Below are 26,616 nucleotides of genomic sequence, written 5' to 3'. Positions count from 1 at the left end.
GCAACCAGGTGAGGAGTACAAAGACAAGTGTGTCTTGCCTACAGATAAGCATAGTGGTGGGAGTGTCATGTTCTGTGGCTGCATGAGTGTTGCCGGCACTGGGGCGCTACCGTTCATTGAGGGAACCATGAATGCCAAACATGTACTGAACTGTAACATACTGAAGCAGAGCATGGTTCCCTCCTTTCAGAGACTGGGCCACGGGGCAGTAGCCCAACATGATAATCACCCCAAACACACCTCCAAGATAACCACTGCCTTGCTAAAGAAGCTGAGGGTAAAGGTGATGGACTGGCCAAGCATGTCTCCAGACCTAAACCCTATTGAGCATCTGTGGGGCATCCTCAAATGGAAGGTGGAGGAGTGCAAACTCAGTGATGTCATCATGGAGGAGTGGAAGAGGACCTGTGAAGTTCTGGTGAACTCCATGCCCAAAAGGGTTAAGGCAGTGCCGGAAAATAATGGTGGCTGCACAACATATTGACACTTTGGGCCCAATTTGCACATTTTCACTTAGGGGTGTACTCATTTTTGTTGCCAGAAGCTTAGATATTAATGGCTGTGTGTTGAGTTATTTTGAGGGGACAGCAAATTTACACTGTTATACAAGCTGTACCCTCACTACTTCACATTGTAGCAAAGTGTAATTTCTTCAGTGTTGTCACATTAAAAGATATAATAAAAGATTTACAAAAATGTGAGGGGTGTACGTATGTAACTATGTAACATTGCTTTAACAAAACTAAATAAATTCTGTTGGGGTCCATTCACACTGCTGCAGTGGGCAGCACAGTGGCTAAGTGATCAGCACTTCTGCCTAGCAGCACTAAGGCTGTCAGTTTGAATCCCAACTGCAACACTGCCTGCCTTAAGTTTGCATGTTCTCCCTGTGCCTGCATGGATTTCCTCTGACATTCCAAAGACATGCTAGTAGGTTAATTTGATTCTGTCTAAATTAGCCCTGATATGTATGAATGTGAGTTAGGGACCTTAGACTGTAAGCTTCACAAGGGCAGGGATTGATGTGAATGTACAATATATATGTAAAGCAGTTAATTGACAGCATTATATAAGTACCTGTAATATAGGGATGAGCCGAACACTCCCCTGTTTGGTTTGCACCAGAACTTGCAAACAGGCAAAAAATTAGTGTGAACACCGTTAAAGTCTATGGGACACGAACATGAATAATCAAAAGTGCTAATTTTAAAGGCTTATATGCAAGTTATTGTCATAAAAAGTGTTTGGGGACCGTTTTTTCGGGAGCAGTGATTTTAATAATGCTTAAAGTGGTAATATCCCTTTAAATTTCATACCTGGGGGGTGTCTATAGTATGCTTGTAAAGGGGCGCATGTTTCCCGTGTTTAGAACAGTCTGACAGCAAAATAACATTTCAAAGGAAAAAAGTCATTTAAAACTACTCGCGGCTATTAATGCATTGCCGGTCCGACAATACACATAGAAGTTCATTGATAAAAACAGCATGGGAATTCCCCACAGGGGAAACCCGAACCAAAATGTAAAAAAAAAAAATGATGTGGGGGGTCCCCCTAAATTTCATACCAGGCCCTTCAGGTCTGGTATGGATATTAAAGGGAACCCCGGCCAAAATTTTTTTTTAAAGAATGCCATGGGGTCCCCCTCAAAATCTTTACCAGACCCTTTAGGTCTGGTATGGATTTTAAGGGGAACCCCGCACCAGAATTACTTTAAAAAACGGCATGGGGTCCCCCTAAAAATCCATACCAGACCCTTATCCGTGCACACAACCTGGCAGGCCGCAAGAAAAGAGGGGGGGACGAGAGAGCGTCCCCCCTCCTGAACCGTACCAGGCCACATGCCCTTAACATTGGGAGGGTGCTTTGGGGTAGCCCCCCAAAACACCTTGTCCCCACGTTGATGAGGACAAGGGCCTCATCCCCAAAAACCTGGCCAGTGGTTGTGGGGGTCTGCGGGCGGGGGGCTTATCAGAATCTGGAAGCCCCCTTTAACAAGGGGACCCCCAGATCCCGGCCCTCCCCCCTGTGTGAAATGGTAACCAGGAAGGTGCCGGATGAGAACGCCGGAGGAAGAACCAGAAGAACCAGAAGAAGAAGAAGATGGAGGAAGAAGCTGAAGGAAGATAGAAGATAGAAGAAAGAAGAAGCATTTAAATAAAGGAATTGTCAAAAACTGTCTCTTGTCATTTTTAACATTTTTGACAGTTTTTTAGTGAAATGGTAGGGGTAACCCCCTTACCATTTCACACAGGGGAGAGGGCCGGGATCTGGGGGTCCCCTTGTTAAAGGGGGCTTCCAGATTCTGATAAGCCTCCCGCCCGCAGACCCCCACAACCACCGGCCAGGGTTGTGGGGATGAGGCCCTTGTCCTCATCAACATGGGGACAAGGTGTTTTGGGGGCTACCCCAAAGCACCCTTCCAATGTTGAGGGCATGTGGCCTAGTACAGTTCAGGAGGGGGGCGCTCTCTCGCCCCCCCTCTTTTCCTGCAGCCTGCCAGGTTGCGTGCGGGGGGACTCCACGCCGTGTTTTTTAAAAAAATTTGGCACGAGGTTCCCCTTAAAATTCATACCAGACCTGAAGGGTCTGGTATAGATATTGAGGGGGACCCCACGCCATTTTTTTTTTAAATTTTGGCCGGGGTTCCCCTTAATATCCATTCCAGACCTGAAGAGCCTGGTATGGAATTTAGGGGGACCCCCCACGTCATTTTTTTTTTTTTAATTTTTGGAATTCCCATGCTGTTTTTATCAATGAACTTTTATGTGTATTGTCGGACCGGCAATTCATTAATAGCCGCGAGTAGTTTAACTGACTTTTTTTTCTTTGAAATGTCATTTTGCTGTCAGACTGTTCTAAACACGGGAAACATGCGCCCCTTTACAGGCATACTATAGACACCCCCCAGGTACGAAATTTAAAGGGATATTATATTTTTATTGTTTCACTTTAAGCATTATTAAAATCACTGCTCCCAAAAAAACGGCCATTTTAAAAAAATTTTTTTGCATTGATCCATGTCCCCTGGGGCAGGACCCAGGTCCCCAAACACTTTTTATGACAATACCATAAATATAAGCCTTTAAAATTAGCACTTTTGATTTCTCCCATAGACTTTTAAAGGGTGTTCCGAACACCCCAAATTGTTCGCTGTTCGGCGAACTTGCGAACAGCCGATGTTCAAGTCGAACATGCGTTCGACTCGAACTCGAAGCTCATCCCTACTGTAATAAAATAAATTATACAACTATTTGGTAACAATGCACATTGCATATTTTGGTGTGTTGCAGTGTCATTCAATGAACCTTGCTGATTGATGTGCATTGCAGCATAGTGAAACATGTAGTTAGGGACTAATGTCTCATACAATGTGCAGCCAGAAATGGTTCTTTGGTGCATTAGGCAGGCTATAAAATGCAGTGCATTTTATCATGCTGCATAATGCTCTTGTGCACCAACACACTGCCATGATTTGAAGGGGCCCTTAGGGTTTATACGAATATATTTTTAGAGCAGTGGGAACTAGAACAGATTTCCTACATGTTCATGTATGATGCAAATGCAGTAAAGGAAAAGTAAGGCATCATTTGACTTCACATGCAATTTTAGAAGCGTTTGTATTAGTTAATTTGGTTTTGCATGTTTTCTTGGTTTGCTCTTTATGTTAGTTACAAAAATTTTGAAAAAATCCTAGAAGATCCCAAAACATTGAAACTAGAAATATGTAGTTAAAATGTCAAATATTGTGTGCTGAATGTTTGACTAAAGAGTATTTTTGCTGTGCAGGAAGCATACTATGAATATGTTATATACAAGTGTATGTCTATGACTCTTTCTTTTTCTTCACACATATATGAGCTTCAATATATAAGAGTTCTCAGACAATAGAGTAGATACCAGAGTACAATATAACAGAGTTCATTGTTATATGCTGGAGCCCAGGCCTTTAAGTCAGACTCTGAAACTGTAAAATGGAAAATAATTTGACTTAGGGGCATATTTGTAACAAAATATTTACCGGCTGTGCTGGCAGTTGCCTTTCACATTCATGCCAGTGTATGCAAAAGGAAGACTTTAGGGCAAAATGCTAATTTGCAGAACATCAAATATTCAATGGGTGTGTTTGGTCATGGGCACACAGGATTGAGAGTGTCTGATTTCCAAAGTAATTTCTGTGAACAATATCATTAAAAAATAGTGAATATCTTAAAGTGTTTACTACAAGTATATTATATTTACCATGTTAAAAATGAGAATGTGTGGGTGAATGCAGATGAAAACCGTCATTTATAAAGAGAGCAGATTTTCTGATGGCCAGCTGGAACCAAAAAAGTGGTAAATGATCACACCTTTATAATTATGAACCTTATGATGATTGTAGCACCAACTATAAATTGTAAATTCAGATTACAGGATTATTAGGAGAAGGTTAGGAGAAGGGACAGCAAGTATCTTAAATGTTATAATAGTCAGTTAGATTTTTAAATAATATATTCTCATTTATGATCAGCTCTGAACTTTGCTTTGCTCTGTTTTTCATTATGAACAATTTAGACAGCTTTAGGCCACATTTTTAAGTAAACGAATATTAAATAGCTCATGATGTAGGCATGGTTTCTTTCAGAGTAAAATGTGTATGCTGAAAGAAATCATCTGAGAACTGTTGAAAATTATTTATAAAACATTTGAAGCATTTCATCCTCTAGCTTGTGGTGACATCACTGACTAATTTCTAGAACTTCCAGCACTGAGCCAGGAGAAGGTAAAGCATTACATCACTAGAAAAGGTTAGAAGAGACTGAATTGGCTGGGTTCCAGAGATTTTCAGCATATCTTTAGGAGTAAGCAAGTACTGTTTGCTGTTAAAACTGGCATAAAGGATTTCATTTAAATAAATTCCTTGATAGCACAAAGGATATAAATCAACTATATATACACGCCGGTTTAACCCCTTCAAGCCATGAACGCAAATTTGTGTATGGTTGGCGTGAAGGGGATACAATACAAAAATTGTTAAATAAATAATTGAAAATGACCAAAACTTGGAATAGTCACAGAGGTGGGAATATTTAAAATCTTATTTAGATAAAGAGGTTTTATCTACAGTAAATGTATAACAAAAACATTTAAAGTGGTTGTAAACCCTTCCATATACCCAGCGAAGTGACTATCCTCATGTGAATCGCAGAGGTGAAACAAATCCTCCTACATAAGCTGTACAAGTTTATCTGCAGTTTTCTCTTCTCTACATTTGTTCAAAGTCTAGAATTTATAAAGTTGTCAGAAAAAAAAGGGAGGAGAGCTGAAGTTACACTCTGCAGAGCTCAGTGAGGAGAGCTCTGAGAGCAGAGTGGAGGGAAGGGATACAACCCCCTTCACACAGCACACAGGAACAGAGCTGAGGTTGTCAATCAGCTGGAGCTCTCTCCCTGTCACCTTTTTTCTCTTATGCTGCATACACACGATCGGATTTTCCGTCGGAAAATGTTGGATGTCAGGCGGTTGGCGGAAAATCTGACCGTGTGTGTGCTCCATTGGACAATTGTTGTCGGACTTTCCGCCAACAAATGTTGGCTAGCATGTTCTCAAATTTTCCGCCAACAAAAGTGTGTTGTCGGATTTTCCGATCATGTGTACACAAGTCCGTCAGACAAAAGTCCAAAGTCCAAACACACATGCTCGGAAGCAGAAGTGGTCTTATTACGAAATCTCCAAATGCAGCGAACAATTCTCTTCTTCTTTAATGGGATAATAAAGAAGCTGCTTTGCTGGTGATACTGGTGGAGTTATTGCAAACATTTTTTTTTCTAGTGATATCAAGAATAATATTATTATGTTTTTTTTTTTTTTATTTGTGCAAGTTACCACAACACCATTATCCCCTAGTTTTAAGATCAAAGATACAACTATGTTGGTGTCCCTTGTCAATTTTACATTGCATTTTTTAAAATGTAACTGCCTACTCCCAAATTGTCATTTGAAGTAAAACACATAGCCAAGTATTATTCTACAAATTTTTTTTATTGTGCATTAAAAAAAAAATTAGACATGCTATCTGCCAATAGAACTTAACCAAAAAGTGCATTCTATGCATCCAAAAATATAGAAAATATACCAAATCAAATCATTATTCAAACAAAAAAATAACGTCAAAGCAATAACTCCAAGACCAATACTAAATAACACGTTATCTCCTCCAATTCCGCAACATGAATGGTTGATGAACGGCCGTTCAGAAATAAACTGAAAAGCACAAAATGAAAAGCGCAAACTGAAAAGCTCTAAATGAAAAATGCAAAAAGAAAAGCACGAATCAACGTTCACCAAACTTCTACTAACACAAAATTAGAAGGAGCCCAAAGGGTGGCACTAAAGAGCTGAAAAACCACGTAGTACATCTAGTATATCACTACTTTCGTAATTGTTGGCCAACATTTGTGTGACAGTGTATATGCAAGACAAGTTTTAGCCAACACCCTTCGAACAAAACTCCACGGTTTTGTTGTCAGAAAGTCCGATCGTGTGTACGGGGCTTAAGTGTCAGGGAAACTTATCAGAAGTGACTCATGCTGATAGTAGAATTATGAAGCAGCAGACAGAAATTACACTTAATACTTTTAATTGAGACAAGTACACACTATAGAGGGATGTGCTTTATTCATATTTCATGTCTGAGGTTTACAATCACTTTAAATATATTTGTCTAAATAATGGCATTTATGGCATAATAATCCAGCAGCACTCATGGTGTTTGCCTCAAGCAAATGATAGGTGCAAAAGCTAATGGTCGCCATCCAAATATTGCTCAAGATGCTCAATGCTCATTTGATGAGCAAACTCATCAAATAGAATTACATGAATCCTTTTGCTACCAGAGCCATTTTTGCTTTTTTTGTTTACTGAATATTATAAAAACCCCAAAAACATTACATAAAGTATTTTCTGAAAGCAGACACCTTAAAGGGGGCTCATTGCAATAAAATATTGTCAGAATTTGGATTTACAATTATTCACCTCTGTAGGTTTACAGAAAAGACTGGCACTTATTTTTGCATTAATCTCCTACATAATAGTGATATCCAAGAAGACAATAGAATGTATGCAAAAGTTTATGCAAATGTAAATCATAGATTTAATTGTTTGTATTCAATCTGTGTGAAAATGCATTAGGTCAATAAACTGTTCCATTCCAGAAACAGACGATGTCATCAATGTACCTATGCCATGATATCATGTGGCACAGGTACATGGTGAGATCCCCATGAGAAATAAATCACACTCCCACTCCCTCACTCCTCCAGGTACAGGTTTGCATATAAAAGTGTGCAAATAGTCCCCATCACTGCACTGAACCTTTGCATATAGAGGTAGTAGGAGCCTGTAAACATAAATACATTACGTGAAATACAAAATCCAATAACCACAACAAAAACACATTATAGCAATGTTGACTAATTTACCACTCATTTAGAACATCTTAAAACTACTGTCAATACCAATTTAAATGTATGATTTACATTAGACAAATGAATTTTTGCAAAAAATAAACCCAAAAGTGGTACTTAAAGCAAGAAGTTAAAAAAAATCACTCAATTGGGGCACATGTTCCAGAGACAGTTTTCTAAGAAGGAGATTTCTTTTACTTTGGGGAGATTTCCCCTTATTTTCGGTTGTTCCTCCAGGACAGGAAGTAAACAAAAATCTCCCTTGTCAGACACAGACAGCACAAATAACCTAAGGGTAATACATCCAACCTTTCCTACTCTAGCAAAAACAATACACTTTTCACAATTAGTAAATAAGAAATTGCTCCACAGTGCATGAAGCTGCAGAGGTTAGTGGGGCTTTTTTTAAAGATCATTTACTGTTTGTTAGGGATATGTAAATATCTGAGCTTCCATAGCCTGGCCACAGGTGGTTCTTTTAAGATTGTCAATTTTTTACACAGTAATTTTATTTTATGGTATCACGCAATTCTTATAAAAAAAATCCCTTTTTAGTTTGAAACATTTTGGAAATATAACTATTTTAAATAAATATATATATTGGCGCTGTCAAGTAGCATTCATTTTATTCATAATTTTAACATATATTAGACATTCACATTTAATAATGTTTTTATTTTTTAATTCAGAGTTACTTATAAGAACTGCAATAGAGTTTTTTCACTTTATAATGCACTGTGCTCCTTCATAACACCAGGTGTCCTATTCAGTGAAAGTTTGCAAAGTGTTAAAGTGGTCTGATTTCAGTTTTGCATTCATAAGTACTCATAAAACTGTCACAGTACCCTAGGTATTCATGTACCTATGATTGAAAAATGGGCATAACCCTGTCTAATGTCAGAAACCTGCCTGTGTTTAGATTTGTATTTATTGTATTGAAATGTGAAATTTATACAGTACATTATTTGATGTGGTTGGCTGTTTGATAATAGGTAATACCTTTGTTTCAGCTTCACACAGTTTCCATTTGTCCTGCCAACCAAGATAACATTATATTGGCCATATGTGTATCAATCACAATGCTGCTGTAATTGCAGAGAGTAGAACCTCAGATTACTGTTTTTTTATACAGGATTCTTTCTTTCAGCCAATACCGGTAGCTGTGACCCAAAACAGAATACAGTAAAGATCAGGGGTGCAAATAATTAAATGTAACCTATCATCTCTGTCATTGTGCTGTCTGTAAATAGCATGCTTTTGATAATTAGTTTAGTTGAAACACCATCAGGCTAAGATGTAGAAATGATCTGATATAAATAGCTCTCAATTTGGTGAAACAAGTCATTGGACCTTCAGTTTAGTTATTAGCTTTTAGAGGGACTGGCTGCTAGCATTCTGAAATTTAGTTTGATCCTTTTTCATTAGAGATCCTGGAAAATAACTATACCCCAGGCAATAATGGAGACTCTTAATGGGCATTGCCATAAGACCCTGAACTATCAATTGAAGTACCGATGACATTAAAAAAACAGAATCTTAAAGCTAAACTCCAGGGATCATTTATTTTTTAAAGTTTACATTGGATCAGCTTGGTTACCTTGCATAATTATCAATAAGTCACATCCAGAGGGCCACTGGGATTTCTAAAGTCCACTGTAGTAGTATGTGCTACATACAGTAAGTACTGTCCTGTTTTGGGAGCTGCTGGAGTGATATCCACTCTGGTACACTGAACACAGATAGTCTCTTGCTCTTCACCTCTGCCATTCACCAAACATCTTATATTGAAGGGATGAGCTGAACACCCCCCGGTTCGGTTTGCAGCAGAACACGTGAACAGGAAAAATTAGTTTGAAAACGCAAACACCATTAAAGTCTATGGAACACGAACTTGAAAAATCAAAAGTGCTATTTAAGGGTTAATATGCAAGTTATTGTCATAAAAAGTGTTTAGGGACCTTGGCACAGACATGTATCAATGCAAAAAAAAGCTTAAAAACTGACGTTTTTCGGGAGCAGTGAAACAATAAAAGTGAAATATTCCTTTAAATTTCGTACCTTTCGTCTATAACATGCCTGTAAAGTGACACATTTTTCCCTTGTTTAGAACAGTCCCTGCACAAAATGACATTTCTAAATGAAAAAAAGTCATTTAAAACTACTAGCTGCTATAATGACTTGTCTATGGGAGAAAACAAAAGTGCTAATTTTAAAGGCTTATATGCATGGTATTGTCATAAAAAGTGTGTGGGGACCTGGGTCCTGCCCCAGGGGACATGTATCAATGCAAAAAAAGTTTAAAAAATGGCTGTTTTTTTCGGGAGCAGTGATTTTAATAATGCTTAAAGTGAAACAATAAAAGTGAAATATTCCTTTAAATTTCATACCTGGGGGGTGTCTATAGTATGCCTGTAAAGTGGCGCATTTTTCCCGTGTTTAGAACAGTCCCTGCACAAAATGACATTTTTAAAGGAAAAAAGTAATTTAAAACTACTAGCAGCTATAATGAATTGTTGGTCCCGGCAATACAGATAAAAGTCATTGAAAAAAAGGGCATGGGATCCCCTCAGTCCATTACCAGGCCCTTTGGGTCTGGTATGAATATTAAGGGGAACCCCGAACCAAAATTTTAAAAAACGACGTAGGGGTCTCCCTCAAAATCCATACCAGACCCTTCAGGTTTTTATGACAATACCATTCATATAAGCCTTTAAAATTTTATTTCTCCCATAGACAATTCATTATAGCCATGAGTAGTTTTAAATGACTTTTTTTCCTTTAGAAATGTCATTTTGTGCAGGGACTGTTCTAAACACAGGAAAAATGCGCCACTTTACAGACATACTATAGACACCCCCAGGTACGAAATTTAGAGGAATATTTCACTTTTATTGTTTCACTTTAAGCATTATTAAAATCACTGCTCCTGAAAAACGGCCGTTTTTAAAACTTTTTTTTGCATTGATACATGTCCCCTGGGGCAGGACCTGGGTCCCCAAACACTTTTTATGACAATAACTTGCATATAAGCCTTTTAAATGAACACTTTTGATTTTTCATGTTAATGTCCCATAGACTTTAACGGTGTTCTGGCGGCCTTTCGAATTGGCCCCGAACACCGCATATTGTTCGGTGTTCGCAGAACATCCTAACAGCCAAAGTTCGGCCTAAACTTATGCTCGGGCCGAACTGAGAATAATGAATACAAGGGAGTGAATGTACTAAAGATGAAGCAGAGTTTGGTGAAGCTGTGCATAGGAACCAATTAGCTTCTATCTTCAGTTTGCTCAATTAAACTTTGACAATAAAACCTAGAAGCTAATTGGTTACCATGCACAGTTGCACCAGATTCTGCGTGCTCCAGTTTTAGTAAATTCCCCCAAAGGCGTTCTCTGATTGGACAAGGTTGAGGGGAGGGGCAGATGACATTACTTTCACCACCAGCACCTTGTTTAGTGGATAGTGGATTATTTTGAAGAGGTTTGTTTGATTTATATCTGTATAGAAAGGTTGTTATGCTTTTTAAAGGCTTTTAAATACATCTGACAATTACATATACAAGTGTTCAGTTCAAACAATACAATTGGATAAATGTCTATGTAATTGCCATTGTTTTCCTAGAATAAAGCCTAACAGCCTTTCTACCTATCTACCATTGTGAAATGCACAAAGATGCAAAAAACACATTGGACTTTAGTTGGTACTTATTATTGATATTTATGTCTATGTTTTATTATCCAGAATACAAATTTTCCATCATTTTAAGCTATCTCTATTTCAGTAGATTTTTCTTAAATCCCCTAAGAGCCCCATTATTACCTGATGATGATGTGATTCCTTTCCTGCATTATGTATGTTTTCTACATCCAAGGCAAGACCATCTACAGTGTTGGAAATGGGAGGGATAACAGGCATTTGGACTATGTATCAGCACATACCATAGGGTCTTAGCTATGTTGTGTTATTGTTGTTATAATGGTGTTTGATATCTATCTTTCCATCAGAGAAGACTCCATTATAGGCATTACATTAATCATTGTAAAAATCAAGAGGATCTATTTTTGTGCTATAGTCAGGTCAGTTATTTATTAGTTCTAGTGGCAACATCTACATTTTATACATAATACAGTTGCAGGTTTTGCGTTTTTTTGGACTTACCCCATATACTCCAGTATATGGTACACCACACTGCTATCATCTTCATCATATGAAGATAAGTCTGGGTAAAACAAGACTTATTTTTGTCTTTTCATTGCAGATGGACCCAGTTCAAAAAGCAGTCATAAATCACACATTTGGGGTTCCCCTACCGCAACGAAGAAAGCCAATCCCCCCCTGCAATATTTGTCAGCTGAAATTTAATTCTGAAGTAAGTTCTTGACTTTCTGGTCCTCATGCACCAAATAGTTGCCTAGATATTAACTCAGCATATTGAGCAGTGTGTACATTCACTGTATTTAGGGTAGCTGATCACTGTTTCTGAGACATCATTATTTTTGAGGCAAATGATGGATTGCATGGTATTTTAATACAAATGTCAAATTCAGAATTAGATTTTGGAATTATACTTTATATATACCCTAGAAAAAACTGTTATATTCGCTATACATGAGGCAGAGCCTGCCACTAGGGGGTTCACCAATATCCACTTCTCTGTGTACTGCCATCACCACAGCCTTGTCTGGCTGAATGTCCAAGATATATGAAATAAAGGAAAGGTCCAAAGAGTAAAATTCAAGAACTGTGAAGCTTATTAAAATTTATCAGCTCACATCAGCAGCAGCCATAGAATGCCTTCACACTGTAGTGCTTAATTATATGGCCCCTTATGATTAAGCACTATGATGTGAAATATGTCAACTGCTGCTTATAAGATTGTTGTTTATTCTTTATAAACCTCATCTCCAAACTCAAACTGTCTGTGTTCTGAGTGGTGTACCCGCACCTGCATTGATGTCAAATTGGAAGCAGAGGCTGTGTCTGTGTCCTTATTGACATTAATTGGAACTATCTGCATGGGGATGCACAGAACACCTGTGCATCCCTGTGCAGGAAAACACATCCTTATATGGGCGTGCGCTGCAGCAAGCCCCATGTGAACAAGGCTTTGAGCACTCATTCATATAGGCGTTCTGGGCCATATAGTTCAAATGAGTCATTTGTTAATGAGGCTCGAGCCTGCTTGGAGGAGCATGCAGGAAGCCTACGCTGCCACAGCAGATGTACAAACAGACCCCCAGGTCCTAATTTGACAGGTGTGCAGGTGCAAGTGAGTGCCCTTGAATGCGCACTGTCTGTGTTCTTGGCCAAGCACTCTCACCCACACCCAGCACTGCCACTGTGTACTTATAGAGTAACATAGGCTGCCTACGCACAGCTGCAATGCACCAACACACTAAGGGCCCAGTCACTTCACTGGACATGCGTTATGGTGCACATAACCAGCGTGCACTGGTAAGCTTTGTACACAAGCACTGCAGTCCATTCTTAGAAAGCGTTGCAGTGCTTTGATTTATTTTTATTTTTTATTTTTTTACATTTCCTTTTTTTAACCGCTTGTCGACCAGCCGCTGTCATTATACTGTGGCAGGTTGTCACGTTCCCACGAGCCGTTGTAGTTATACACCGGCTCCTTTAAGCGGGATAGCAGGCGCGTGCGCTGGCTCTGGGAGCACGTGTCCAATGTACTGCGGGGGCGCCTATGCTCATGGCCGCAGTTACGATGACCGCCGGCCACAAGCGATCACGGGCACGAGAGGCAGAACAGGAATGTGTGTGTGTAAACACACAAATCCCTATTCTGTTCTGTGAGGAGAGACAGATCGTGAGTTCCTAATAGCTAGGGACCATGATCTGCCATGCCCTCTAGTCAGTCCCCTCCCCCTACAGTTAGAACACACAGTCAGGGAACATAGTTAACCCTTTGATCGCCCCCTAGTGTGCCAGTGACATTTATACAGAAATCAGTGCATTTTTATAGCACTGATCGCTGTATAATTGTCAATGGTCCCAAAAATGTGTCAAAAGTGTCCGATGTGTCAGCCATAATGTCACAGTCATGATAAAAATTGCAGATCGCTGTCATTACTAGTATAAAAAATAAATAATAAAAATGCCATAAATCTACACCCTATTTTGTAGACGCTTTAAATTTTGTGTAAATCAGTATACACTTATTGCGATTTATATTACCAAAAATATGTAGAAGAATACATATCAGCCTAAACTGAGAAAAAATTTGCTTTTTTTAAAAAAAATTGGGGATATTTATTATAGCAAAAAGTGCAAAATATTGTGTTTTTTTCAAAATTGTCGCTCTTTTTTTGTTTATAGTGCAAAAAATAAAAATTGCAGAGATGATCAAATACCACCAAAAGAAAGCTCTATTTGTGGGAAAAAAGGACATCAATTTTGTTCGGGTACGGCATCGCACAACCGCGCAATTGTCTGTTAAAGCGATGCAGTGTCGTATCCCAAAAAATGCTCTGGTCATTGAGCAGCCAAATCTTCCGGGGCTGAAGTGGTTAATTACATTTACTCAACTCTATGTATGTCGATGCATTGAACACATTGCTACACGTTGTAACACACTGTATTGCAATATAATGTATGCATGCATCATTTTATCACAGCAATGCAATACACACATGGCACTGCAATTGGACATTGCGCAAAATGCATAGTCAATCTCCAGATTGCTTATTTACAGTTTTGCAGTTTTCACTGTTGTACAAAAAGGCACACTTTAAAATTTACAAATAAAAAAAAAATGTGTTACTTATTAGCTCAATGCAGTTTTAGCATCTAGATTTAGTAGGAATTAAGCAGGAATTTTGTAAACTATTCTGTGTTTCTAGCCGCTAATTATGATTTTAGTGTATTTTTAGTGAAAATAGTTATTTGATAAATATTTGCACAAATATCATGGGACCTAAAAAATTGTAGCATCTTTTTTTTATTTATTTTTTATTCTACCTTTCCCCTGCTTTCAGGAAACATATTTAACAAACTTTGAAAGCTGTAAGTTAAAAATTATTTTAAAAGGTAGAACATTTTGCAAAAACTGTCTGGCCACCTGGGTTTAAAAGTGGAGCCAGAACCTGGCAGCGAAAGGTTCATGAACGGGTTCTTCTTTTTATATAGTAGCATCTGCATTCAGTATTGTTTTTAAGTAGGGAAATAAAACTGATATGTCAATCTTTGTGGTACTCATTTATGAATGAATGTATACTTATGCCGCGCACAGACGATTGGAATTTCTGACAACAAATGTTCGATGTGAGCTTGTTGTCGGAAATTCCAACCGTGTGTATGCTCCATCGGATATATGCTGTCGGAATTTCCAACAACAACTGTTTGAGAGCTGGTTCTCAAATTTTCCGACAAGAAAACTTGTTGTCAGAAATTCCGAGTGTGTGTACACAATTCCGATGCACAAAGTTCCACGCATGCTCAGAATCAAGCAGAAGAGCCGCACTGGCTATTGAACTTAATTTTTCTCAGCTCGTCGTACATGTTGCACATCACTGCATTCTTGGCGATGGGAATTTCCGACAACATTTATGCGACTGTTGAGCCAACATCTGTCGAAAACCGATTTGGTTGTCGGAATGTCCGATCGTCTGTACACAGCATTGGAGTTAGCCATTAATCCCAATATTTAATATAGTCAGGAAAACATACAAGCTCTGTCAGGTCTTTATTACTTTCATTGTCCTTATGGGAAGAATTACACACATTTTCTATTCCAGTAACACCCATTACCAGGAAAGAAAGTAAAGGGGAAATCTATACAATGGAGGGGAAGCAACAAAAACCCAGTAAGAGAAAAAATTGTAGAGCCTCACAATTGGTGTTCGCCCATCACTCTCCACTGATGCATTTCACCCCCTTGCTGGAGCTTAATTGTAGACTAAAAAGAAATGAGGGAGTAAAAAAGTATTTACACACAAAAGCCTGACAGAAGTTTCTAAACCATCACCATTCATTTCAGACTAAAAATATTTTGGGTGTTATTATTTGTTTTAATTAGTTATATAACATCAACCTGTTATGCAGTGCTTTTTGAAAAGCACGTATGTTTACACTAGGGCCATTGTGAGAGGAAGCCAGTTAAAGTGTACCTAAACCCAAGACCAGAAATGTAATATATTGTTGCTTACTACTTCTTATATACAGTGGCCACATTAGTTTTCTTTTTTGGATTATTTTTCAGATGTTGATCTTGTTAGTAACACACTTTCTGTCCAAGGCTGTTCTCACCTAAATTGGACCGCAGAATACCCCCTCTCCCTATCTCCATCTATTTTTATTCCTGGCCTTAGGGCTGGCCATTGCACCACAACAATGGCACCATTGCACTTTCTCCAGTTCCCTTCTCCCCAACTTTATGTTGTTTTGCGTGTCTGTCACTTTATGTATTTTTTTGGTTGTTGGGTTTGTACACGTTTCACGTTTGATTAGTAGGGTGTAGGTCCTCAAGCCTGCCCTGAACATCTTGGGAGGGGATGGACATGGCCTTCTTGCTTGGTTCACCCCCTCTCATGGGGTCTCCCTTCGGGGAAGCTCCACCAAGTATTTGGGGTAGTCTGTTTTGGCAGACCTCCCAGAGAATGGGGTCCCTCTGGTTTCAGCTAGATGGACAATGTGAAAGTACCCTAGTACCCATCTAGAGCCTAATGCCCCAGGGGATCAGGGCAAAGGTCCCTTCTGTTCGGAGGAGGACCACCCTGTGAGCTTTCTGTGTCTCACTTTTTGATGTGCACTTTTTTTGCACCGGGTGGAGTTTTTGGAGTGTGTTCACACACCACGGCTTAAAAAAAAAGAAGTGGATTCTATCTTACTTTTCCTGTGTAAAACATATCTTTTTTTATGCACTTAGATGCATCAAGTGTTTTTTGATGCTGCAACGCTCCTCTTCTGGACGTGTTGGCTCTGGGTTTTTCTTTCCTTACTCTAAGCTTAGGTTCACACTACTGTGATGCGATGTATTGCGAATTTGATCTGTTTTTTTGTCCTGTGTGAGGTGCGAATTTGGCTTGCGTTTTGAGGCAGATAGGTGCGAATTTACAGCAATTTTACCGTGAATTTACTGCGATTTTACCACAAATTTTAGGAGGTAGACAGTGAGCAATTTACAAAGATGTGAACTGTGTGCTGCGAGTTTACTGCAAGTTCAGTTGAAGCCTATGAATATAAAATTCGCACTGCACCATAGGAATTCTGATTGCACTGGCAGTCAACTCGCACAGGACCCTTTTTTTTCCTCGCACCAAATTCGCAACACATAGATGTGAACCAAAGATATGGAATACTATGCTTTTTACATGACCTGTGAATCTGTGTGTTCCTAAATGCATCAAACCCACTATAAATTCGCATCAGTGTGAACCCAGGCTAAATGCATGTACATGCCAATGTGTGCATGGACACATAGGCTAACATTGAGGGGCGTTTAGAAGCAGACAAAATAATGCAAAATGCCTCTAAAAACAACATTTAAAATGTCCTGTGTGCATGACTTTATATGTTATTAAACTCAAATTCATGTGTAAGTATTGACATTTTTTAGCTATGGTTTGCAAATATTTTATATGCACGCATTAAGTTTTAAATGCTTACATCTCACTTTGCAATCCATTTTCTAGCTAATTATTTGTTCACTTAAACAGTTTACACTGTCATGTTTTTCATCTTGATACACAACAGCACATTTACAACATACAGCTAAACATGCAAATATACAGCACCATTTTCTGTTTATTAATGGAATCATTTGTAGATTACAAATCTTTGAAGTTGTAGAATACGTAAAAGTTGACTGCAGTTTCATTTTTACATCAAAAGATAAAATAATTATTTAGAATACACTTGTCTTTTTTGAGGACTAAAGTCATTTTGTTACATGAACATGCAATAGAAAAGTCAAACATTGTTAAATAAATGTGAACTAGCAATAATATTTCTACACTTAAGAAGGAATTTATCAATACTGGAGCAGACAGAATTGTTAGCAGTTGTGGATGGCAACCAATCACTTCCTATCTTCAGCTTGTTTATTTAAAGCAATTTATTTATTTATTTATTTATTTAAATGTACCTAAAACAAAAAAAAAAAAGAAATCAGTACAAAGAACATTACTTACCTTCAGTGAGAAGTTTCCCTTGTGCTGCTGTGTCCTCCTTTCACCAAAATCTTCCTCCTCTGATGCACCCCCACTCCCTCTGCTTTGATCTTTCACTGTGTTAGGAATTTATAGAATTGAGGGGCTGTGACATGCACTCATCAAAAATGCCCAACTATGCCCACCCTTTCCACCCAGCTGATCCATTCATACAAGCTTTTACTATAGCTTCTTTGAACAAAACATGATCCATGAAGGGAGGAGGTGAACTTATCAATCATCCACCTGTCCTCCATTTACAGATTCTGTTTCATTCATGGAAGTTGTAGTAAAGGCTTCTATGAATGAAGCAGGTGGGTGGAAAGGGTGGGCATAGTCAGACACTCTCGATGAGTGCCTTTCAGAGCCCCTTAGTTTTATTAACCCCCACCACATCAGATGATTACAGTAGTGTGAGTGGGTGGGGTATTGGAGGAGGAAGATTTCAGTGATAGGAGGACACAACAGAACATGGGACACATCTCACAAAACGTAAGTAATGTCCTCTGTTTTGATTTTTTTTTTCTTTGCTTGTTTAACGTAAACTTATGCTTTAAACTTTGAAAATGAAAGAACGAAGCTGATTGATTGCTATTCATATCTGCTCCAGATTCTGTCTACTCTAGCTTTGATAAATTTCTTTTTCACTGTTTCATCTCACATTTTAATAATAGAATCGGCATAGAACGGAATAATTTGAATTTTTTTTAGGATAAGTAAATCTTTGCTGGTCTCTTTAATCTGTTGGCCTCTTAGGTTAGATATTTCTGAAAAATATAAACAGCTCTATGCAATGCATATACTGACTCATATGTACTTCTCATTCACAAAAAATGCCTATTTAAGACAAGGCAGTCTTAGAAACATTTAAGGGCTTAAAGTATATGTGAACCCTTACCTTGTAAAACAAACAATTCAGTTTAAGGTAGAAATGCAAGGCAAAACATTTGAGGATAGAACTAAAAAAACAATATAAATATATATATATTTTTATAAAGTGGCCACATGACCTCTGATCTCAGCTGCATAGGAGACTTAACGAGCAGGGGGTGGAAACTGCAGCGGGTGTGTCAGCAAAAATCAGAGAAAGAGCAGTACACTTATTTCCCTAGTGAATGGCTGTGCAGGGGGGCATGTTAGCACACATTTGACTATTGGAGTACAGACAGGCTGTGCTCACAGCACAGCCAGAAAACTAACCACACTAGGATGGATGTGCTTCCATGCCTAGTGCAGTCAGTTTGAAGTTGGAAAGCAGAGGGACTGGCAGGATCACCAGAAATACATTTTTAACAAAAGTACATGGTTCAACATACACATATCACGAATATGAAATGTTGGGGTAACCAAAAAGTTTGGGGGAATAATTTCTCTTAAAAGTGCTCCTAAAAGCCCTCTGAATACATAGCCCTCTGTACTCCTTCTTTTACTTGAAACCCTGCCCCCCACATGACAGCAGTGGGGCCTTGTGATTGGCTCCTCAGGGACCCAGTACTGCATTACTGGTGGCAGTAAGAGGAGAGAGTTACATGCTCCCTATATGGAAGTGCTGAGCATTTCAGTTGCTTCATTGGGTGAAGATACCAAATCTGTTACCTTGCTCTGAATTGGCATAGTGCAGGTTCAAGTTTAAGGCTTACTCATGAACAAAGTAGAAAACACTGTGTCTCAGATGTCAGTGGGTGGTCTAGAAGGTGAAGGAGTACATTTAATTAGTTAGTTTGAATAAAGTGTGTACTGCTGAAACACCCATAAAGAAATGTTTGGGTGGTAATTTAAATAGCTTTTTTAAGGACTGAGAAAGTCTAAGTCAGAGTGAATAGATACTGTAGATGTAGGTTTTGAGAGCTATAGAATGAGATCTAAATGAATTCTTGTTTGAATGCTTTATATTCCTTTAAAATAGTTTTCATTGTCTTGTCAGTTAACATTGTAGTTTGCCACAAAATAGAACCGAGGAGAGTCTAATGCAGAAAAACAAGAAGATTTAGAAGTTTTGATTATGGGAACATTCATCTAATGCCGCGTACACACGATCGGAAATTCCGCCAGCAAAACTCGGATGAGAGCTTTTTGTCAGAAAATGCGACCGTGTGTATGCTCCATTGGTCTTTTGCTGGCGGAAAAGATTGATTGAAAAAAAGATTGAGAGCATGTTCTCTATTTTTCAGTCGGGAAAAGTTCCTATCCGAAAGTGCGATCATCTGTACAAATTCCGACGCGCAAAATTCCTACACATGCTTGGAAACAATTTGACGCATGCTCACAAGCATTGAACTTTATTTTATTGGCTCATCGTAGTGTTGTACGTAGGGATGAGCCGAACACCCCCCTGTTCGGTTCACATCCAGAATGTGCGAACAGGCAAAAAATTTGTTCAAACACGCGAACACCGCTAAAGTCTATGGGATGCGAACATGAATAATCAAAAGTGCTAATTTTAAAGGCTTATATGAAAGTTATTGTCAAAAAAAGTGTTTGGGGACCCAGGTCCTGCCCCAGAGGGACATGAATCAATGCAAAAAAAAAGTTTTAAAAACGGCCGTTTTTTCGGGAGCAGTGATTTTAATAATGCTTAAAGTGAAACAATAAAAGTGTAATATTCCTTTAAATTTCATACCTGGGGGTGTCTATAGTATGCCTGTAAAGGGGCGCATGTTTCCCGTGTTTAGAACAGTCTGACAGCAAAATGACATTTCAAAAGGAAAAAAAGTCATTTAAAACTACTCGCGGCTATTAATGAATTGTCGGTCCGACAATACACATAAAAGTTCATTGATAAAAACGGCATGGTATTTCACCACAGGGGAACCCCGAACCAAAATTTAAAATTTAAAAAAAATGGCGTGGGGGTCCCCCTAAATTCCATACCAGGCCCTTCAGGTCGCGAGTAGTTTTAAATAACTTTTTTTCCTTTGAAATGTAATTTTGCTGTCAGACTGTTCTAAACACAGGAAACATGCGCCCCTTTACAGGCATACTATAGACACCCCCCAGGTACGAAATTTAAATGAATATTACACTTTTATTGTTTCACTTTAAGCATTATTAAAATCACTGCTCCCATAAAAACGGCCATTTTTAAAACTTTTTTTTGCATTGATACATGTCCCCTGGGACAGGACCCAGGTCCCCAAACACTTTTTATGACAATACCATGCATATAAGCCTTTAAAATCAGCAATTTTGATTTCTCCCATAGACTTTTAAAGGGTGTTCCGCGGCTTTCGAATTTGCCGCAAACACCCCAAACTGTTGCTGTTCGGCGAACTGGAGAACAGCCGATGTTCGAGTCGAACATGAGTTCGACTCGAACTCGAAGCTCATCCCTAGTTGTACATCACAGCGTTCTTGATGGTCGAAATTTCAGAGAACTTTTGTGTGATCGTGTGTATGCAAGGTAAGCTTGAGCGGAATTCCATCGGAAAAAACGCTCATGTGTACGGGGCATAAGTTTTCATATTCAATTCTAGGACTCACCTATCAAAGTTTTATGCAATGTTCTATGGGGTTAAAATGTTTAAAGGAACCTATAATTTACATTGAGAACTGATAGATCCTACATAATTGTAATGCCCCGTACACACGGTCGGACTTTGTTCGGACATTCCGACAACAAAATCCTAGGATTTTTTCCGACGGATGTTGGCTCAAACTTGTCTTGCATACACACGGTCACACAAAGTTGTCGGAAAATCCGATCGTTCTGAACGCGGTGACGTAAAACACGTACGTCGGGACTATAAATGGGGCAGTGGCCAATAGCTTTCATCTCTTTATTTATTCTGAGCATGCGTGGCACTTTGTCCGTCGGATTTGTGTACACACGATCGGAATTTCCGACAACGGATTTTGTTGTCGGAAAATTTTATCTCCTGCTCTCCAACTTTGTGTGTCGGAAAATCCAATGGAAAATGTCCGATGGAGCCCACACACGGTCGGAATTTCCGACAACACGCTCCGATCGGACATTTTCCATCGGAAAATCCGACCGTGTGTACGGGGCATTACACATTCTAACTTGTAACACTGTTAAAAATTACTTCTTCAATTAAATCTGTAGCCAAATGTAACGTTTAAACCTAGCAAAAACAAAATCCCAACAGTAGCAACCTTGACATTACCCTAAGTCTTCTGTATATTATTTACATATATGATACCGCCAGAAATCTAATATCCTTACTTATGTGATTGGCTTATTGCTTTTCCCAGCTGTCTTCAGAGTGCTAGAGATACAGTTTTAAATATCCTCAGCAAGATTTTGTTGAGATCACTTGCCAAAGGAACGACGTGTTGTGTTTGATTATAGTATGCAGACCATCCTTTTTAAGAATCTGAGCAAGTTAATGCAATGGCCTGTCATGTATCCAGGGGATTGAACCAAGGGAGAATCTGCAATAAAGTTAGCTAAAATAATTGCAATGTACATAAGTGATCTGGACTGGACTGTTTTTTCAAGAAAATGCACATTTCTTTTGAAGTCCCCACTGATTGCCCTTAGCTCCTACATCTTTGTTTCTGTGATCTGGCTTGGATTAGGGTTGAAGAACAGCGCTTCCATAATTCATTAAAACTTCAGTCAGAGCTCCTTTCACCAACATGTTTGGCAGAGGATGTCTGTAGAGCAATCTGGAGGCAGTCAAGGAGAAGTTACATCAAGGAGACATCTAACAATAACTATTAAGTAAACATCATGCTGAAACAATTAGCAGGAGGTTACAGGGATGTCATTTGAAACTTTCAGTTAAAATATAGGTGTATTTTTTTCTTTGTGGTTATTTAAAGTGTATGTGTATTTGTGTATATGTTCAACCAATCACTAAAATCTAATAAAGGCTTTAACATGGTAATGTAATTTTAAAAGTAATTTTACATGTATTTTAAATTGGCATCTTTATTTAAAATAATACCTAGTGATCCTGCCATGAAGATCCTTTTTTTCAACTTCCTGTTATAGGGTAACAACACTCTGTATGTCTCCCAGTTGTGTTCCTTCCATATCATTCTGTCACATGGGATGCCACTGGAGACTGCAAGCAGACATTTAGACATTATGCAGGCAGGATGCAATGTTGTTGTCACCATCAGGAAATAATATGCAGCCATAACGCATGTACACAGAAAGTGGTTGCAAAGCAATCAGGAGATCATCATCACTGAGATGGAAAAAGCTGAAAATGCTATAGGTTAGATTGGTACGGCATGCTTTGATCTCTTTATTGAATAATTTATTTTATAAAGCTAATAGAACAAGTTTGTTAAAAAACAGCATAGAAATGCTGCAGTTACAATGACAAAGAGACAAAAACTCACACTGAAGTATTGATGGTTGTGCTGTGAATTCTTACATAACCCTGATACCTGAGCATTATGCTACGCTGTTATGTTACAAATCTGTACTTAATATGAAACTGCACCCAGAATATAAGCACAAAAATGTTTATTTATTTGTAAAAGGAAGTACAATAAATACCTTTGTAGCTGCTGTTCCTGTGGAGTTATTCATCTTTAAAAGTTGGCTTCTAACAGCTTAGAGCACCTGCTGTTTGTTTACATTGAAAGATAAGGGGAGAGGAACATTTTTTTGGTGTTTCTGTAATGAACTTTGAAGATGAATTTCTACAAAATGTCTGCAGCTCCAGAGGTCAGTGATGGCTTGTTTTAAACTCTTTTACTGCTTGTAAATATTTTTAATTGTCCATAGACTGGGCATTGGTGCAATTTGAATACAGCTATCAGTTGTCAGTTTGTCAAACAAACTGAATGCAGGGTTGTTAGTGAATATAGAACATTGAAGCTAGGTATTATTTCTGTGTTTGACTCAAATAGTTACTTAGTCATGTTTATAAAAATTTTAGTATGACATAATTTTTTTTCTACCAAAATGTGTACAATCTTTTATAACCATATAAAGAGTACTAAGGTCAGTGTTTCTCATTATCATCTATTTATTCTTTGGGTCTGTTACAGTGTTGTCAGCATATAGTTTATTCAGTGAACAAAACAGAATGTCCTTTTTTGCTCAGCTGTTTTCAATGGAACAGTAAACATGACTTGCACAAAGTAATAATTGCTTTCCACTTTGTAAAATAAATATTTTTGCTATTAAACAAGAATTAGACACATGCACAGATCTTCCAGATTTTCTCTTAAAGTTCACCTTTAGTAACATGTTACATGCTACACCCATATTTAGGGTGTAGGGTTTAGGGTACCCATATTTTAACTTGTAACATGTTACTAAAAAGATACAAACAAGTGGCCACTGACCCCACCTATAACTGGTCTTTGCAGCAAGGAGCTCTGGAAGGGCGACGTATGTCATACAAAACCTGTTTTTAATGTATATTGTTAGACAGGTCAGTTTGGTTGGTCACTGGTTGGTTGGTAAGTTGAGCTTGGAAATTTATTTGGTTTTGTTACCAAAAAGGACCTGCCTGCGCCCCTCCGATTTCCCGCTGTGACAGCAGGTGGGGGATCTTCTCTCTGCACTCACTGGGTGAGTTTTACTAAAAGTGGTACACTTTTGGTGCAGCTGTGCATGGTAGCCAGTCAGCTTCTAAATTCAGCTTATTCAATTAAGCTTTGGCAATAAAACCTGAAAGCTGTTTTGTTTCCATGCAAAGTTGCACCAGATTTTGCACACTCCAGGTTTAGTAAATAACCTCCACTGTCACAATTTAGAAAGAGCACAGCCATGCAGGGCTCCTCTCACATGGCTGCATCATTCATTTGCAGCGATCTATAAATGAATAAACTACAAATACTGTCTTCTACCATTGCAAACAGCTTGTAGTTCCCAATAAACTGCAAGGGCTCTGGTGAGCATTCTCCTAGGTTCATTATTCTTCCTGCTCTCCAGTAACTGTCTGCCTGTATGGGAGGTATGAGTAGAGAGCTATCCTGAGATTCTTCAGGAGCCTGACATTGCACCAGCAATCTGCTGATCATGGGCGCAATTCTCTGCAGGCTCCAGAAAAAAATGCACCATTTTTTACCTGCAAAAATATGTGCATTTATTTATTTATTTTTAAAGGTGAACTTAGCCTTCAGTATACAGTGGGCCAAAAAAGTATTTAGTCAGCCACCAATTGTGCAAGTTCTCCCACTTAAAAAGATGAGAGAAGCCTGTAATTGTCATCATAGGTATGCCTCAACTATGAGAGACAAAATGTGGAAACAAATCCAGACAACCACATTGTCTGATTTTTGAAAGAATTTCAAATTATGGTGGAAAATAAGTATTTGATCACCTACAAACAAGCAAGATTTCTGGCTCTCACAGACCTGTATCTTCATTTTTAAGAGGCTCCTCTGTCCTCCACTCATTACCTGTATTAATGGCACCTTGTTATCAGTATGAAAGACACCTGTCCACAACCTCAAACAGTCACACTCCAAACTCCACTATGGTGAAGACCAAAAAGCTGTCGAAGGACACCAGAAACAAAATTGTAGACCTACACTAGGCTGGGAAGACTGAATCTGCAATAGGCAAGCAGCTTGGTGTGAAGAAATCAACTGTGGGAGCAATAATTAGAAAATGAAAGACATACAAGACCACTGATAATTTCCCTCGATCTGGGGCTCCACGCAAGATCTCATCCCATGGGGTCAAAATGATCACTAGAACGGTTAGCAAAAATCCCAGAACCACACGGCGGGACCTAGTGAATGACCTGCATAGAGCTGGGACCAACGTAACAAAGGCTACCATCAGTAACACACTACGCCGCCAGGGACTCAGATCCTGCAGTGCCAGACATGTGCCCCTGCTTAAGCCAGTACATGTCCGGGCCCATCTGAGGTTTGCTAGAAAGCATTTGGATGATCCAGAAGAGGATTGGGAGAATGTCATATGGTCAGATGAAACCAAAGTAGAACTGTTTGGTAGAAACACAACTGGTCGTATTTGAAGGAGAGAGAATGCTGAGTTGCAACCAAAGAACACCATACCTACTGTGAAGCATGGGGGTGGCAACATCATGCTTTGGGGCTGTTTCTCTGCAAAGGGAACAGGATGACTGATCTGTGTACATGAAAGAATGAATGGGGCCATGTATCATGAGATTTTGAGTGCAAACCTCCTCCCTTCAGCAAGGGCATTGAGGTTGAAACGTGGCTGGGTCTTTCAGCATGACAATGATCCCAAACACACTGCCTGGGCAATGAAGGAGTGGCTTCGTAAGAAGCATTTCAAGGTCCTGGAGTGGTCTAGCCAGTCTCCAGATCTCAACCTCATAAAAAACCTTTGGAGGGAGTTTAAATTCCGTGTTGCCCAGCGACAGCCCCAAAACATCACTGCTCTAGAGGAGATCTGCATGGAGGAATGGGCCAACATACCAGCAACAGTGTGTGACAACCTTGTGAAGACTTACAGAAAACGTTTGACCTCTGTCATTGCCAACAAAGGATATATAACAAAGTATTGAGATGAACTTTTGATATTGACCAAATACTTATTTTCCACCATAATTTGCAAATAAATTCTTTAAAAAAATCAGACAATGTGATTGTCTGGATTTGTTTCCACATTTTGTTTCTCATAGTTGAGGTATACCTATTATGACAATCACAGGCCTCTCTCATCTTTTTAAGCGGGAGAACTTGCACAATTGGTGGCTGACTAAATCATTTTTTGTCCCAGTGTACATATATCAAAATTCAAAGCGCTTCATGTACTGACTGTAAAATGTTTCATAATTGACAATTCTAATGCAATGTGTTGTCAAGCTAGACAGTTCTGTGCAGAAACAATATTTAAAGTTTTTTTCCTACATTATATAAACATAGAGCTCCTATTTGGTTCTTAAAGGTAGCATCTCTCTTAAGAAACATGGTCATATATTAAAAGAAGCCTGAAAAACTAATGTTGATCAGTATGTGCTAGAAAATTAATGATTGTATTGCCGCTTTGCAACCAATCAAATTTTTGGGTGGCACAGTGGTGTAGTGGGTAGCACTCTTGCCTAGCAGTAAAAAGGGTCAATGGTTCAAATCCCAACCAT

At 38.8% G+C, this 26,616-nt stretch overlaps 1 protein-coding gene across 4 annotated transcripts in view; it reads left to right on the top strand.

Moving 5' to 3' along the window:
• The window catches only part of ZNF385D (zinc finger protein 385D), a 613,920-nt gene that overhangs the window by 325,896 nt on the left and 261,408 nt on the right, over window positions 1-26,616 (top strand). For 3 of the 4 annotated variants that reach the window (XM_073630229.1, XM_073630231.1, XM_073630228.1), the window contains one exon: window positions 11,704-11,814. The exons of the other annotated variant lie outside the window; for it this stretch is intronic. In XM_073630229.1, the coding sequence (XP_073486330.1) occupies window positions 11,704-11,814 (111 nt within the window). The remainder of the gene's footprint in view (window positions 1-11,703; window positions 11,815-26,616) is intronic. 4 annotated transcript variants of the gene reach the window in all.

Source organism: Aquarana catesbeiana, linkage group LG05 (assembly GCF_042186555.1).
Source record: "Aquarana catesbeiana isolate 2022-GZ linkage group LG05, ASM4218655v1, whole genome shotgun sequence".
Lineage (NCBI taxonomy): Eukaryota > Metazoa > Chordata > Amphibia > Anura > Ranidae > Aquarana > Aquarana catesbeiana.
This window is presented reverse-complemented; position numbering and strand designations above follow the sequence as displayed.